Source organism: Polyodon spathula, chromosome 8, assembly GCF_017654505.1.
Source record: "Polyodon spathula isolate WHYD16114869_AA chromosome 8, ASM1765450v1, whole genome shotgun sequence".
NCBI lineage: Eukaryota > Metazoa > Chordata > Actinopteri > Acipenseriformes > Polyodontidae > Polyodon > Polyodon spathula.
The window spans coordinates 37,997,243-38,015,159 of record NC_054541.1 but is presented as its reverse complement, the minus strand read 5'-3'; the positions used below and the strand labels follow the sequence as shown (position 1 = coordinate 38,015,159).

Sequence of the window (17,917 nt, the reverse complement as noted above, 5' to 3'; positions counted from 1 at the left end):
TTGAAATGCTGGAAAAAAAAATCCTATATACCATCTGTGTTGGCAGGAGTAGGGAGTGCAAGGTGATTAAGGTCAATTGCAGGAGCTGCAGGTGTGGTGAGCTGGGCGTCAGGAATGAAGTGAAGTTCTGATGATCGAACGGTGCTTCCTTCTATTGAAATTGTTGTTTGAATGCTTTCACTGATCGATAGTGCAGGGCTCTGTTGATGGCTGAAGGCTCAGCAGCCAGGAATTTACAAAGTGAATTGAATAATATTTTCCTGCTTGAACCCCTGGGATTTGGGACCTTATTTACATGAAGGAATTCTAGTAATCTTGGGATCGGACAATCTTTATAAAGAAGGGGTTTCTTTTCTTTAGGACGTGGCATTTTTTAAATGTGTTTTCTTTTTCATGGAGCGGTGATTTTTAGGCTTCCCAGCCAAAAATAATAATGTTTTCTTCCTAAAACTTTTAACTGCTGCTGCTTCAAAGCTGTGTGACTGATCAGGTTCTGACTTGGCAGATGACAAGCTGCATACATTGCCTGTCAGATGCTTTTTGCTGCTGAGTCCATGCAGTTGGCGCCGTGACGCATTTTTTGATAAAACCTTTCGAAATCTTCTTCTTGAGAACTGGTGAAACAATTGATCTGAAACTTGGCATATATCATCAGCATCCAAACCCGCATCAAGTTTGCGAAGCAGAAGTTGCTGTGATAAATTTTAATGTCAAAATGGCTGCCACAAATCTTACAACGACAAGACTGTGGGGATTGGTGATTGTGCTGCTATTTGAAAACCGTTTGTCCAACAAACTTCAAATTTGGTAGTTATTGTCCCAGTAACAATGGGATACAAATGTGTGAAAATGGTGATGTTTTATAAAACAAGATGGCCGCCAGTTATACGTTTACATTTGAAATTTAAACCTGCATCAGTTGACAAACGATTTACTTGACTAACTCCAAACTTCACAAGCATCTTCCCTGATACTGTATCAGTACAACTGACTTTTAAAAAATTGTGTCGACTGGAAACGAAAATGGCCATTTGACGTGTTTTTTAGAATCCTTTCGAATTCTCCTTCTTTAGAACCGGTGAAGCGATTGATCTGACACTTGGCATATATATCAACATCCAAACCCGCATCAAGTTTGCGAAGAAGTTTCTGCGATAAATTTTAATGTCGAAATGGCTGCCATAAACTTTAACGAAATGCGCCCTTAACAGCAAACTGCTGGTATTTGAACACCGTTTGACCAACAAACTCCAAACTTGGTAGTTATCGTACCAGTAACAATGGGATACATGTGAAAATGGTGATGTTTTATAAAACAAGATGGCCGCCAGTTATACGTTTACATTTGAAATTTAAACCTGTGTCAGTTGACAAACAATTCACTTGACTAACTCCAAACTTCACAAGCATCATCCTTGACACTGTAGGAATTCAACTGACGTTTAAAAAAATGGTGTTGAACTGAAACCAAAATGGCTGTTTGTTGCATTTTTTTTAGCTAAACCCGCTTCTTCCAGTAATTGTTTAAGTGTTTGATACTGGTACTGGGGCTTGGAAGCCGTAAAACTGCCTGGCAGTTCTAGTTTTAATTATTATCATTATTTGTTTATTTAGCAGATGCCTTTACCCAAGGCTACTTACAGAGACTAGGATGTGTGAACTATGCATCAGCTGCAGAGTCACTTACAACAATGTCAACGACTTGAGAACAATGGGAGAACCGTGTTCTTGCTGGGAAGGTCAAACTGGATGGATGTTCATCCTTTTTTCTTTTGGGAGAAGTGTCTGATTTTTGGACAGATCCAGGACTGCTGTTTGCTTCCTGTGATAGCATGCCATTTTCGTAGTCTAGCTCCAATTATAATTCAGACATTTTTTAAATTGAGAGGGCAGTTCTAGGATTGCGACAGCATCGCCCAAGTAAGTTTTGTGATTATATTTATTTATTTATTTATTTTATTTTATTATTGAGGAAGTGATCTAATGAGATAGTTATTCAATAATCCTAAATGGGAGAACAAACATTCAATAATACCTCCCCCTAATTTCAGCCTAAGCTTCTAAGTGTTGTTTCTTAAATATTTTATGAGAATGGAATTCTTATGTGTCTAATAATGTTTAAAATCAATTAACATTCTTATAAAAGCTATAATATACTGCATATTACGGGTATGTAGTACATTATATATGCCGTAATAATTCAAGGCCTACCGGTATATAACAGTATTTTTATGTAACTATATATATAACAATATTGGTATATAACAATACATAATATAATTTAAATTAGTATTTCAGCAGAAATTTTGTGTGCAATACTGACTAGATTCCCAGCCTTTAGTCATGCTCAATTTGACTGTGAATGGAAACACAGCACAGTTCTCAGAATGGCTTTTTTATATGTTGTAGATTTACAGTAACATACCAAGGAGCATGTCTGAACATTCTAACATATATTTTCACTGTGAAAATTTGTTTTGAAAGTACTGCACCATAAATTAGTTTTTTTCATTTGAAAATGCCTTTAGTTAGCTTAACAATTACATCTGTTGCATTGGAGCATGACATGTCACATGTGCGTGCTTCAGTAGTTCAGTTTTTGATATATAGTGCATCAATTGGTACCCTGTTGAACACTAGAAACATTTCATTAGTATTGATAACCATTAATTAGGTTTGTTGTTTTTAGATTTCCTGTATCAGAGTTTGTTGGTAATTGCTGTCATGCAGAGACCACACACCCATGTTCCTGTCATGTTTTTTTTGTCATTTAATATAGCTTGGGTGACTTCCTTCAATTGTTGTCAGATAGTATTTAGTGTGCAGTGTTGCAGGAAGGAAATCCAGTTTGAATTCATTAGCATTGTCAATTGAACTGCATAATAAAAGGAATACGGAAGAGCCCCTTCTTTTTTAGTGCTTTTCTGCCTAACTGGGTCCAGCAGAAAATTGGTTTGCAAACCGTACTAAAAGCTAATGAAATAGTTGTAGAGTTTTATATGAAAATAAATAATACGAATACAATGTAGAGACTGGTAAGAGTGACTGTTTTTCTTTTTTTTATAGACTTTTTAAAAAAAATATTACTTACATATTTAAATTGATAAATATAATTTTTAAATTTTGATTAGCAAGTTATTCTACTGCTGATAGAGCAGTAGTTTATTATGTATCGTGCATGTTGTTCAGCAAAGTGTATTTGATATATGATGATGTACGGCTGTATTTAGATTAGGGCGCTTCCCTTCGTGAATTTGCCATAGCTACATGTGAAATAAAGATTTTGTTGTTATAGCCATATCAGTCTTCTTCCAAGAGAAGGGATAATGCTGATGTTCAGTCTTTACTTGTAATGGTTAGGGACTAGAGAATAATAATAACAATGATAATAATAAAGAGTAAACACTAGAATAGTTTAACGGTTGTGATTGTAAACAAAGACGGTACATTTATGCAGGTTAAGCAAATACCTATAAATGAGAAGAAACACGTGTCATGAAAATGATATGAATGTTTATTGTAAATAGAATGAATGCTAAATAATAGTTTATTTTTGTATAAAATGATTCCAGGTGTAACCGGTTATTGAATAGTTAATTAATTATTATTTGATGCTGTGTCTTTCCTTAGAGAACAGTAGTATTAGGTGGTCTGTCGTTGACCTGTCTTGTGAATTTCAGTCCTTGTATGTACAACCTGTTTCTCATTTGCAGTCTGAGTGAAGTATTCATGACGAAAATAAATATTTATGCCTGGGAATACTAGCAAGTTGCTGTTGCCTGCATTCTAAATACCTTGGTGTTCTTGAAAGAATAATGTGATTGTGGGTGGGGTTAAGCTCGGACCGTCACCACGCTATGTTTTATATTTTAGCATGCATCGTTTCTCACTTTTGAAACTGTATGTGCTGTCCTTGTTGCTTCTAATTTTCTTTTGAATCACAGTCTCGAGGTGACACAATGTGAGGTAATTCTTGAGACCGAGCTTTTTATTAATACCATACAGCTTACAGTTATTAATGAATGTTAAGTGTCTTAAGAGCTCTACAGTTGGAATCTTTTCTGCATAACAAAACACTTTCAAAGTCATGTAATGGTTCTTCCCAAGAGAACTGGTTGTTGTATAATTAATGATCCACCGATGGGAGTTTATTATAGTGCACCTTACAAGCTAGACTGAAACACACATATCATACCAGCACAGACACCTGCAACTCGCATGTTACACCAGGATTAAACCTTAAACTGTAGTCATGCTCTGAATTTTGACCCATAACTTTTTATTTAGTCTTTGTTTAGAGATTTGTTAAGTGGCTAGCTTGTAATGTGTGTTTGTGTGCTGCTTAATGAAGTTCACAATTTAAATGAAATATGGTATCACAAATTTGTCAGGAGTAAATTATTTTATGACCCCAAGGATTTCTACATATCTACTTGAGCTTAGTGCTGTCGGGTTAGTACAGTACAGTACAGCACCAGTATCCTAAAACAAATGCATTTACCCTGTACACATATATTTATCTAATGTTACAAACTGTACACTGCTAACTTGGTTTACAATGAAATTCCTTATTTTCTTTTACAGCAACTATAGTGTTAAATGAACTGAACTGGACTGCAGCATTGGAAGATGTTTTTAAAAAGAACCGTGATGAAGATCCCACGTTGCTGTGGCAGGTGTTCGGCAGTGCAACTGGTTTGGCACGGTATTACCCAGGTTTGTTCTGTAATGGGTGTCTGATACTTTACGAAGCCACAATGGTTTGTTTAAGGTCCGTCTAACATTAGAACCCTGATTTGAGGGTTTGTTTTTTTCTCTCTGAAGTAAAACATTTTTTTTGCAGGTGTGGACTCTTCCCAGTCAAAAATCTAATTGTACTCAATTGCTAAACACTCTCACCAGTAAACAATAAGTCACAGTAGTGACCTGGAAAAGGACAAAGAACCAGACTAACAGGTTACACCAAAACAGAATAAATCATTAAGGAATTGTGATTCCAAAAGCGACCACTACAGGCAATTATCATTACTATCTTATGTCTGTTAACAATGTCTAACTATAAACAAGAGTATATAAATATAGAATAAAATATTGTAGTCTTGTGACTTTTTTTAGGTTTCTGCATGACAGAGACAGTACAGTTTGACACACTGCCATTTTATTTGGTACACAGTGATATTTCATGATTCTCTCAGTCTAAAACATTGTGTGGCCACATATGTTTTTTAGCAGTACCTACCATTACTGTTAAATTTCCATTTTACTTAATTTTATCCATGTGGTCAAAAGCCATGTATTATTCTCCCATAAACACCCAACTCACCATCCATGATCTTTGCTGAAGCTAATTAAGTTAAAAAAAATCAGCTTTTCATTACATCTTATGAACCCTCATTTGGTTACAGTTCACATGCTGAGCTTTTAGTTTTCATGTGTATATGTGCTGTTTTTTGTTAATCATTTATGAGCGTGGCAAATCACATTTTTAATTAGTCAATTACTCAATTAAGAAGCAATTAAGCAGTTACACGATTGCCATGTGACATGCATTACATTTTTGTAAATTACTTTCCTGTTTTGTTGCTAATTAATACTTAAGAGTGGTTTAGGTAAAGTAAGGCTGCATCCACACTGGACAGAAGCATGCGAGCGAAGTCGCAGAATGTCAGTCCACACCAGACTTGGAAACGATCCAAAAGACTGGCAATAAATACATGACCCTGCCCATGCATTCCTATTGGACATACTAGAGATGGGCTGTTGCATTACAAAGCAGGTCTTGTTTTGATAAAAGGTTACCACCCTGACATCCAGCAACTTGTAAAATAAAGGTTGGACTTTAAAGGTAAAATCTTCAGATCAGAGTTATTGAACATCCCTATATATCCAACTGTTTTGTTGTTATCATTATTATTACAAGTAATTGTACAGTTGTAGTCATAGTATTTTTATTTTATTTCTTTTTCGTGGTGCCAGTAATCTGGTATATCTCCAGCTATCAGAAGACAGCTGGACAGTAGTAGTATAGTTGAACTGATATTTTTGTTCTACATTTATATATACAACTGTGGCAGAGCAGAGCTCTGCCCTATATAGATTGGCAGGGATGGGGTTAAATTCCCCTACCTGCCTGGGTTTATTGTGTTCAGGTGGCTGGGGTTGATTGGAGTAATTAACGATCAATCAGCACCCAGCCACCTGACATAAAAGGAGGCCTCAGCTTCCCATTAGTGGGAGAAGGGAGCTGAGCAAGCAAGCAAGCAAGCAAGCAAGCAAGCAAGCGGGCAGGCGGGCAGGCGGGCAGGCGGTTGTGGTTGCTGTTTTTGGTTTTGGGGTTTTTTGAATTTTCTAATCCAGTGAAGGCATCGCCTAGCCTGGAAAGCTTTATTTTTGTAGTTTTGCTTTTGTGTTTTGTTATTTGTGTTTAAATATCTTTGTTTTCACCCTTGTGCTCTTTTATTTTGTGTTTATTTATAATAAAAGTATAATTTTTAGTCTGTCACTGGGCCTCTATCCACTTGCCAGCCTGTCACACTTGGTGTCAGAAGAGGGATATAGTGCCTCCAGGAGGCTCAGAGCAGGGTTGCAGGGTTTTTTCTTTTTTTTTGAATTTTTGGGACAATTTTTTTTTTTTTTTTTTTTTAAATAAATAAAATAAAAAAAAGAAATGGAAAAGAAGAGCAGAAAGTGGTAACAGAAACCGCAACAGTAGGAGGAGGTCAGGGATGACAGCTGGGAGGTTTTTTTGAAGAGCCTCTCTGCGTAGTTGTGCCCCGGCTGTGGGGCGTATGGACACACGGTGGCTATCTGCCCAACGCAGTATGAGGGGGAGGAGCCGCCATCCCCACAGCCAGAGAGGGAGGAGCTGCCGTCCCCAGAGCCAGAGAGGGAGGAGCTGCTGTCCCCACAGCCAGAGAGGGAGGAGCTGCCATCCCCAGAGCCAGAGAGGGAGGAGAGCCAGAGAGGGAGGAGCCGCCGTCCCCAGAGCCAGAGAGGGAGGAGCCGCCGTCCCGAGAGCCAGAGAGGGAGGAGCTGCCGTCCCGAGAGCCAGAGAGGGAGGAGCTGCCGTCCCGAGAGCCAGAGAGGGAGGAGCCGCCGTCCCCAGAGCCAGAGAGGGAGGAGCCGCTGCTCCCAGAGCCCAGAGGGGAGGAGCCATGGACCCAGGATCTAGAAGGGGAGAAGGCTGATGCTCTACAACAACCTCTACATGTGCTGCTGAGAGGAGCCCAGCAAAGGCACACCCGATCGTTATGGCAGGTACCGGTGGTGGGGGGGCTGCAGCCGTTGCCGCCGGAGGAGCTGGAACTGCTGCCACCGGATTGGCCACAGTCCTCTTCTGCTGTTCCAGAGGGAGCCGGGCCGCCGTCCCCGCCTCTGCCACCAGAGGGAGCCGGGCCGCCGTCCCCGCCTCTGCCACCAGAGGGAGCCGGGCCGCCGTCCCCGCCTCTGCCACCAGAGGGAGCCGGGCCGCCGTCCCCGCCTCTGCCACTGCCACCAGAGGGGCCCGGGCCGCCGCCACCCCCGCCTCTGCCACCAGAGGGAGCCGGGCCGCCTCCCCGCCTCTGCCACCAGAGGGAGCCGGGCCGCCATCCCCGCCTCTGCCACCAGAGGGAGCCGGGCCGCCATCCCCGCCTCTGCCACCAGAGGGAGCCGGGCCGCCATCCTCGCCTCTGCCACCAGAGGGAGCCGGGCCGCCGTCCCAGCCTCTGTCACCAGAGGGAGCCGGGCCACCGTCCCCGGAGGGTCCAGCGCCACTAAAGGGTCCGACGCCACCAGAGGGACTGACACTGCTAGGGGGACTCACACCGTCCGAGGAGGCCACGCCTACACTGTCCAGGGGTGATGCCTGCCCGCCAACGTTGCATCTGCTGGAGTGTCAAGGTCCCATGACAGCATCACCTTACTTCCTTGGAGGTCCGGGGCCCCCTCAACCAAAGAAGGCTTGGGGGCTCCGACATCAACCCCGCCCACTTCCGCCCACGGAAACAGCCTACCCAAGGGACGTAATCGGACTCTTGGGGGGGGGGGGGGGGGGATTGGCCGATTGCAGCCTGCGGGGAGGTGTGTGGCAGAGCAGAGCTCTGCCCTATATAGATTGGCAGGGATGGGGTTAAATTCCCCTACCTGCCTGGGTTTATTGTGTTCAGGTGGCTGGGGTTGATTGGAGTAATTAACCATCAATCAGCACCCAGCCACCTGACAAAAGGAGGCCTCAGCTTCCCATTAGGGGGAGAAGGGAGCTGAGGAAGCAAGCAGGTGGTTGTGCTTGCTGTTTTTGGTTTGGGGTTTTTTTGAATTTTCTAATCCAGTGAAGGCATCGCCTAGCCTGGAAAGCTTTATTTTTGTAGTTTTGCTTTTGTGTTTTGTTATTTGTGTTTAAATATCTTTGTTTTCACCCTTTTGCTCTTTTATTTTGTGTTTATTTATAATAAAAGTATTATTTTTTTGAACTGCAGTCTGTCACTGGGCCTCTATCCACTCGCCAGCCTGTCACAACAACTTACTGCAATCTCAGTTGTGTTTCTTTACAAATTCCTTCTTTGATCCTTTTTGTTTATTAACTTTAAGTATTTTAAAGGGCATTATTATTATTGTTATCTGTGTTATTATGCACAGGTCACCACTTCCCTTGTATTAGTTTTTAATTTTTATTTCGTTTTTCCTTTTAAAACAGTCCTGTGAACTTAACAGAAAAAGCTTTATAAATATGGCTCATAGTTTTCATACTTATGTATGAGCTTGGTAATGTTGGGATGTGTCACATAGAATACAAACGTGTTGCTGGCTTTGTTTTACAACATATGGAATTGTAGGACCTCGATAATATTTTGGTTTGTTTGGTGAATCTCTTTATGTATATGTTCACTTTATGCGTATGTAAAAGACATTCTTGTCACAGATTTGTGGCACAGAACAATTTAGTGAACAGAACTTTATATATCATAAAAAAAAACAAACAAGCAAACAAACCAAAAAAAGTCATAGCTTAAAATGAGGTCACACGTTGTGTGAATGCGGGACCTTTTCTGTGTCGTTTTTAAAAGCCAGCAAAAGTGCAGTTTTCACTTAGATGCTGGATATGTAGGCTGCATGTATGGTCCCTGTTTATTTTTCCTTATTAATAAACTTATTTTTATGCAACTTGCATAATCGGGAAGAAACTGTCTTGGTGCTGCTCAATGGACCACCTGCAAGCCACCCAGGCATTGTCTTTCTTCTGTATGCCTTTGTAGTCATTCAATTTGCTATCATAATAATGGATACTGCTGCACCTCATAATTTAACTTTTCGTCGCCCATGATTAACTTGTTTTGAGGCGTTTGTTAACCTTTCTTCCGATTGGTCAGTTTCATTCATGAAAAAATGAGAACCAGCGACGCTCGCGTCTGGTGTGGATACTCCTATTTGACTGCAGTGACTTCTAAATTATTTGCTCGCGTCCATTGTGAATACTGCATAACTGAGAATCATTAGCTGTCTGCCATTGCCTAATGTTATCTTAATGTTTTAAATGTAACATCTGTTTTCAATGCGTTTTGGAATCTTAAAAGATTAAATCTTATTGGAAAATATATTTAATTAATTACATTTTTTTAATTAAACAAAAAGTGAAATTGCTGCCTGTCGATTTGAACTTCATTATTCCACTGTAATTAATTCTAGCCATGCCAAGATATCAATATTAACCTTAAAATGTGCCGATAGTAGGGGCTCCCGAGTTGCCCATACGGTAAAGGCGCTCCGCGTGGAGTGCAGGATGCACTCCATCGCCTGGACATCCCAGTTCGAGTCCAGGCTATTCCATTGCCGACCGTGGATGGGAGCTCCCAGGGGGTGGCGCACAATTGGCCGAGTGCCATCTGGGTTGGGGGGGGGGGGAGCGGCTTAGGTTGGCCAGAGTGTTCTCTGCTCAGCGCACACCAGTGACTGCTGTGGTCCTCCGACACTGTAGCTCTGAGGTGGCTGCATAGTGAGCCTGCAGTGGGTAAAGAAATGAGCGGCTGATGGCACACGCCGTGGAGGACAGTGTGTGTTCAACTTCGCCCCTCACGAGTCAGCGCGTGGGTGGTAGTGGTGAGCTGAGCCTAAAAATAATTGGACATTCTAAATTTAAATAACTGGCGAGGTACTAAATAAAACAAATAAAAAATGTGCCAGTAGAGGTTTTGTTTTAGTTTTTTGGAAGATTAGTACTTATGGTGGTTAATTTCCTGATTTTAATTATAGTGGTTTGATTAATTATCTTCAGTGATGGTATGACAGAGGTATTCCTGTGCAGAGCTCATCCTAATGCTATTCATGCATCAGCTATCACAGCATGTGTCAGTACTTGGCAGTGGGGTTTGAAATGGCGTATTGCTTATTACAGTTTCTGGAACAGGAAATGCTGACAGAAATGTGATGAGTTCTGACATGATGAGGTAGGCTGGGGCTGTGCATGTAAGAGGCACAGTAAGGCAGATAGCCTGAAAAGAAGTTTAGGAAATAAAAATACAAATAAATTAAAACAGCATAGGTTGTGAATCTGTTTGTTTCATTTAGCTGGCACTGTGACTTTAAAGATTCAACTGTCTGTGGTACAGTAACATACTTACAGTAATGCAGTTATTGCAGCATGTATAGTACTGTGCACTGTAACGATTGTCTTTAAGGGGTGGTACAGCAGAATAATGAAACTAAAGCTCTCCTTTGAGACTGCATGTCTGGCAAAGCCTTGTCAGTGGCCTTAGTGGCTGTCTGCAGACCCATCTCCAGACTCAACATTGTCTCAGTTGCATCATACTTCCTAATCCATTATGCATGATATAGCTCATTATATTGATGATGTACACCAGGGGTCTTCAACCCTGGTCCTGGAGGGCCTGTGTCCCTCCTGGTTTTTGTTCTAACTGTGCACTAAAGTACATTACTTAATTGGTCCAATTAAGTAATATAGGTTACAGTTGGAATAAAAACCATGAGAGAGACTGGCCCTCCAGGACCAGGGTTGGAGACCTCTGCTGTATACTGTACAAACATCATGCTGCTCCAAAGACATTCTTTATAGTGCTGCCAACCTAAGTTACTGGTAAAGAATAGAAGCTTAATGTGATTAAGAAGTATGGTAATACAGGGTGCTGAAATATCACAATGGCTGTGGGTGATATTGTGAATTTTTTCAATGGATGGAGCGTGTGATTGACCAGTCAGAGAACAGCATCTCTGCATGCTGTTTTATAACTTAAGATAACATACAATTCCTTGTGAATCAGCAGAATTTCCTAATTTGGGGTTAGAGTTATGCAGTGCCTGTGGTTGGTGTGGTGCAAACAAAAAAAAAAAAAACATGAGAATAGATGATAAAAGCAGCCCCTGGATCATCATTAAAAAACTTGATCTTGTGTCTCCAGGAGACTTTGTTATTAACCTACATTCAAGCTTCCTTAATATATTGTGACCTTTATACTAAACATATAGCTTTGAGTACAGTATGTGAGTAAGAGAAAGAACGCAAAGTTTATAAAGTGTCTTTAATCTCTTAGTGAAACAAAAAACAATGCTAGTATGTACACCTAGAATGCCATAAGGAAAATACACATGTAAGCAATATACACTGTGTGACAATTCTAAATCTAACTTAATATGTGTTTATCTCATCAGTCCCTCGTAAAAGGTCATGGGTGCAGTCTCTAGACTCATCCGTCTTCAACTGGTGCTGTACACAACCCTTTGGCTTATTAAGCTATACCTTTGTGCAGGATATTTCTGTGTGTTCTGTGCAAAACAAAAGAAAGCATAAAATCAACCCTGTTTTTTTTACAAGGTCATTCCACTTTTTAAGTACATGCTATAGTGTGAAGGGCTGTATCTGAAGCCACCATAAAAACAGTTTGAGAAAACATGCTGAATATGTAGGGGTGCATTTCTATTTCATTTAGATTATCATGCACATTTGTAACAATCCACATGAGCAATGCATTTCATCTTTTTTTAAACTGGTTTACTCTTGCAGGGATACAACTGATTTCATGTTCTTACTTGTTTAAAAATACCAGTATGTTCCCCAATTAAACTGGACTTCATTTATATATTTGTTTTAGCCTCTCCATGGATGGATTCTTCAAAAACACCTAACAAGATTGACCTGTACGATGTTCGCCGGCGACCATGGTGAGTGATCAAAAGTGTTCTTTGGAAGGGGAAGCTGAATTTGTGAAATCATGGCCAAATATATTGCATTTAAAACAGGCTCAGTTTATACCTGCTTTAAAAAGCATGCTAAAAATAATAAAGGGTTAGATTTCAATGTGACCTAGTTAGTGATACTGATGCACAACTAAAGATATTGCAATAAGCCATAAATATAATTAGCCATAAAGGTCAGTAGTACAAAATATATTTATGAATTTATATTTATTAAAAAATGCACGCTTTGCACTTAAGATATGTAAGCTTACCCTGAAGCTTTTTATAATGGTACTGTGTCGTTATGAGCAAATGGTATTTAAATAATAATAATAGTAATAAAAAGATATATAAAGAAGCAATATGAAATAAACCAGTACAATTAGTCGTAAAATATCTTTGTAGTTGGCATTATTTCAGCATTCTTAAGTTTGTAAATATAAAGGGGCAGCATTATCAAGGCCTTTAATTTAGAGAGAACGAGCGAGACAAAGAACTATTGGTTTACAAAAAAAACCTACCAAAAATCCAGTCAACAAATCTGTTATTTATGTAATTGCAGGTACATTCAGGGAGCTGCCTCACCTAAAGACATGCTGATTCTGGTGGATGTGTGAGTATTTTAACGATTTGTGCACCTTAATTAAAATAAGGACGTGTGTGTGCTTGTGTGTGTGTGTGTGTGTGTGTGTGTGTGTGTGTGTGTGTGTGTGTGGGGGTGTTTATAACAGTCTACACTAAAACATTGCAGACAGAATCTCTTGCATGCCCCCTATGGTTTGCAGTTCCAATTAGCTCAGGAGTAAGAGGCTGGTAGAATGCAAAAATCCAGTGGACACAGGGCATCTTGTTTATAAAGGTCCCACCTGTCAACCCCAGATAACAACCTAGCAACTAGCAGATTTTCAGCAAGGAATCCTTACTTATTACAATATCAGCTAAACTGAATTGACTACACACTACCAGCAGAATAGCTAAAAGCGCACAACGATGATAATGAAAAAATATTATTCAGATCACACATACTAAAATTCAACATTTATACCAGCACCAAAGACTGCAGCTAATGGTAAGCGATTGACCACTAAAAGATAAAACAAGAAAAATCAAATATGATTACTTATAAAATTAATTATACGGTTAATATTACTGTATAGGACTATGGATATTAAACTATAGGGTAACTGTCTAAATAATGTTTATTTCCGTACCATTTTTGTTTTATTTACTCACTGTATCGTATAGTGTGATTTTCAACAAAATCCATCAATATAATATTTACATCTGCTGCTAGTTCTTGTCTGAGATCTGGCTGTCATTTCCAGGCAATCAATTTGACAGTGCCCACCTCAGTAACCCTTTCTGCTTCAGTGACTGAATGTCTCAATTAAGACTAAGTGACCCTATTCCGTTTGTAATTGTTTTAGTGGCCGACCACCATCTTTCTCATGCTTACTCGGCCACATCTGACAGATTTACCTTACGTTGTCACACCGTAGCTTTTACAAGTTTTAAAAAAGACAAAACCTCTGCCTGATGCTTATGCACTTTTTACCCTTGGAAATTTGACTTCTAGTGGTGCACCGCAGGGCTCTGTACGAGATAACCTGCCAAAAAAGGACAGTGGCAGTATCATTCATTGGGGGTTTGACAGTGGCTGCATTCTAGAATACTGATTAAGTGTTCCTGCTGTAAATTGTGCTGTAACAAGGCCAGGGCTAAATGGAGACAATAAAAATGAAAGTCAGTTTCTTCTCCCCAGTTAACTTTTCACAGCTAGTTCAGTCTTTTTAATTCATAAACTGTCAAACGTAAAGCAATTGTTCGATCTGTTTTTATCACGTTATTTTTAAACCGTCCCTGTTTCAGTTTTAGTGTTGGTTCATTTATTTTAGTTGTCATGAAACTTTAATTCACAGTTCAGGGTATATATCTCAACTCTGCGGCTGGTACTGTATGTGGGATTCATTAAGTCTATCTATAGCTGGCTGCATGGCGGACCTGCAGAGCTAAAAGAAGCAGTCGGCTGATGGCGCACGCTTCAGAGGACAGCGTGTGTTTGTCTTTGTCGCTCCTGAGTCAGTGCTGGGGTGGTAGCAGCAAGCTGAGCCTAAAACACAAATGGATATTTCAGATTGGGAGAAAAAACAGAGTAAAATCAATTGGCGACCACTACATTTATTTTTAAAAAGTATCTATAGCATATCTTATCCTGGTACTGTTCTCAAAACATTCTTTTAAAGTCTATGTGATCAAAGCCACTGTGCTTCATATACAAGAACGGTAAAGTGTATTTACACATGTATTTTACAATTTCCTTCTGGAAATCATCCCTGGACTACCTGGACTCATTTAAAAGTTAAAATTGTCACATTCATTTGGCTGTGTGATGACAAGTTACTGCACATTACTATGCTTTTATCACGGTATACCGTAATGGCAGTCCTCTCATTACATATGCCTTTATTTGTCATTCATATAGAATGTTCATATGCACATTAATGGGCACAAGGTTGTTATTTTGTTGTTGTTATGATATTTTTCCAACAAAAGCATCAAGATGGCAGATTTAATAAGTTGCTTGATATTGTAAAGGTTCATTGAAATTGGAATACTGTTTTGATTTATTACCAGGAGTGGAAGTGTTTCTGGCCTGACTCTCAAGTTGATCCGGACGTCGGTCTCTGAGATGTTGGAAACACTTTCTGATGACGACTATGTGAATGTAGTTTCTGTAAGTATGTTTTATGGCACTAACCATGCCTTCAGTTTGCATTCAGCACTGGTTAAGTCAGCAACCAAAAGGAGACAATCTTTGATCTATGAAGATAATGAATCCAATACAAATAATAAAGAAACTAGTACACCTGAAATATTATTTAAGATTGATTAGGTAAGTACAGAAACTGTATGTAATTGTAGCAGGAACATTAAATATACTACAGGTTGACCAACTTGGATTTAACTTGGAAATACAATTGAAGTAACAGAAGATGTCAGCACTTCCGGTCAGGAGCGCCCCTATCTTTGAGCGCAGCGCCCTCACAGGGAGGGAGGGAGATTTACAGCTCTGATTCATTCTGTCCTTGTCACAAGGAGATTAAAATCGAGTAATAAAGCTTCATGTTTAACGTGTTGTTAAGTACATGTGACTCACATTAAGTCTATTGGTAAAATTCTTCAATCTGGTAATGCATTGCAAGTAAAGTGGGACTTGTTCTGGGTTGGGGATACAGGTACTGTAGATAAGAAATAGAATGAAATATGGGTCTGTTGAGCTCTGCACTTGAAAGCATTAGTTTAGTGAAATCACAAGTGTTCTATCTTTTGAACTGAATTGGAATTGCATTCTTAACTCGTGTCCTGAAATCCATGGCAGCCAGAAACACTCCATCCATCATTTGATATATCTCTGTATTTCTTTGAGAAGCCTGCTGCAAATTTCAGTTTGTTCCAATAAACTCCAGTTGGAACTTTAAGTGATACCAATCGAACATCCACTAATGACACTGTTCATGTAGTACCTGGAATTGGGGCTAAGATTGTATTGGAATAAAGCTCCATACTGGGTAGGGGTTCAACAGTGGAGCATAGAAGAAACACAGAGCAAATACAGAGTAAAAATGTTTCTCCTCTGTTTAATACAGCTACATCTAGAATTTACTTAGTTGAGACAACTGCATGCATAATATACCAAAACTACAAACTGTTATACATTTGATCATATAGTTGGCTAAACTAAATAAAATAGTTTAGACTTTATTGAAGTCCCATATACATTTATTTAAGTATGCGTTCCTTCATATATAGAACATTTTATTCTTACCATGTGTGAAATCTGAAAGCTGTATTTAATGATAGATTTGGAAAACCCTTAGTGGTAATCCAGGTATGTGAAACCACTTGTAAGTATTAAGTTGTGGATGATGGCCAGTGGTCTCCACATTTGTAATGGCACACATCCAGTTCAAAGTAGGTTTAATTGTTGTTAATTCCTGTTTACTACATACCTTAGTATCTCTGAATACATAGTTTTACCCTCATGAAATATATTTAAAATATTGGGACTGGAGGCCATCGAAACCCATTTATTTTGGAGAATGAAAAAAAAATGGCCCACCCTGTTGTTCTGAATTAGTAGGCAATGGGGGCTATCTGGATGACATTTAAATATTAAGTTATACCTAAACATTTAGTAACCAAGGGGTCTGGTTGGGGTAAAATAGGAAGCAAACGCCTCACTCCCAGTCATTGTATATTGCTAAAATTATGTGTTACATTTAGGGTTCCACTACATGAGATAAGAACATAATAACATAAGAACATAAGAAAGTTTACAAACGAGAGGAGGCCATTCGGCCCATCTTGCTCGTTTGGTTGTTAGTAGCTTATTGATCCCAAAATCTCATCAAGCAGCTTCTTGAAGGATCCCAGGGTGTCAGCTTCAACAACATTACTGGGGAGTTGATTCCAGACCCTCACAGATAGCTTTCTTATTAAAATCTTTTACATGTGTTTGAAGACGGGTGAGATTATCTATTCAGGGACACCAAGATATTTGCTGAGCAAGGTTATGAACAGGCAACAAATAACCCTCTCATCATTCATCATGCATTCGTCTGTCACGTTATTTATTTATTTTTTTTACATGCTGTATGCATCATGTATACTATTTAAATAAAGTATTCTAGGAGGTGAAGAATGAAAAGTCACAAATTATGATGGATAATGTTTTAAAATCCATTACTAAATTATTCTGGCCTTCTTAATATATGTATTTTAATTTTGCACTAATAGGTTTATATTGATTTAAAAAAAAAAAAAAAAAAAAAAAAAGGATGGTGACATTAGAGCCACAACAAGTAAGTGGTTAGGGAGAATTCTGGCTAGGCTTATTGAAAAATGGAGAGTGAATAAAAATGGACCCTGCTGTCTGGAGAGGGTAAACGAGTGAGTAGTGCTTCTGCTGCCTTTTCTAATCCTGTTATATTCCTTGATAGCAGTTAGCAGCAGATGATAGCAGCAACAATTTAATCACAGCAAGCTATGATTTAGGGACATGTTCTCCAATGTGGACACAGAGTGTTTAATATATTTATGATTGCTGGGTAGGCTGTGGGTTTTGGGGGGAAGTCAATGTGATACCACTATGGCTTATTTTTCCTTTTTTTAACCGATTAATTTTACTGTGCAGAAAAACAGCAGTTGCTCCTGACTGCCTTTCCATTAAACAAAATATATATATGTCTTTGCCTACAGCAGTAGGCTTATACAGAGAACACGGTTGCTCTGGGCACACTGGTCTGTGAGAAACATAATAATTAAAAACACAAAAGGAAAATGGAGGTAAACCATTTCTCTTCAGTGTTGTGTCTTCTTTGACCCTAAATTATTCAAAGGCAATTCAAATCCCAAATTGTTCCGAGGAGCTCTATCTTTGCTAAAACCCTCAGGCATAGTCTGGCATTTGGAATGTATATAATTAAATTCAGTGCAGGTTTATGTGTGTAATATTGACGACATGCATGGAACCATATAATCCATCTGACTGTTATAAACAGTATAATTAATGTTTAGCTGAACATCTTGATTGAGCTCCAAACAGTAAAAATAGATAGCAACCCTGGTTTATCCAGAGACGAGCATACCATGCAATCTCATTCTTTCAAGTTATAAAGGAAAGAAGTACTTTCTGGCACTTTCCAAAAGTAAAAAGAAACATACAGTACAATACTTTTTTCTTATTTCTCCC

General features: G+C 39.3%; 1 protein-coding gene across 10 annotated transcripts in view; it reads left to right on the top strand.

The window, feature by feature from the left end:
- Positions 1-17,917, top strand: part of LOC121319909 (voltage-dependent calcium channel subunit alpha-2/delta-1-like) — a 143,716-nt gene that overhangs the window by 77,763 nt on the left and 48,036 nt on the right. For all 10 annotated transcript variants that reach the window (XM_041257860.1, XM_041257858.1, XM_041257863.1 and 7 more), the window contains 4 exons: positions 4,585-4,716; positions 12,081-12,150; positions 12,728-12,778; positions 14,800-14,899. In XM_041257860.1, the coding sequence (XP_041113794.1) occupies positions 4,585-4,716; positions 12,081-12,150; positions 12,728-12,778; positions 14,800-14,899 (353 nt within the window). The remainder of the gene's footprint in view (positions 1-4,584; positions 4,717-12,080; positions 12,151-12,727; positions 12,779-14,799; positions 14,900-17,917) is intronic.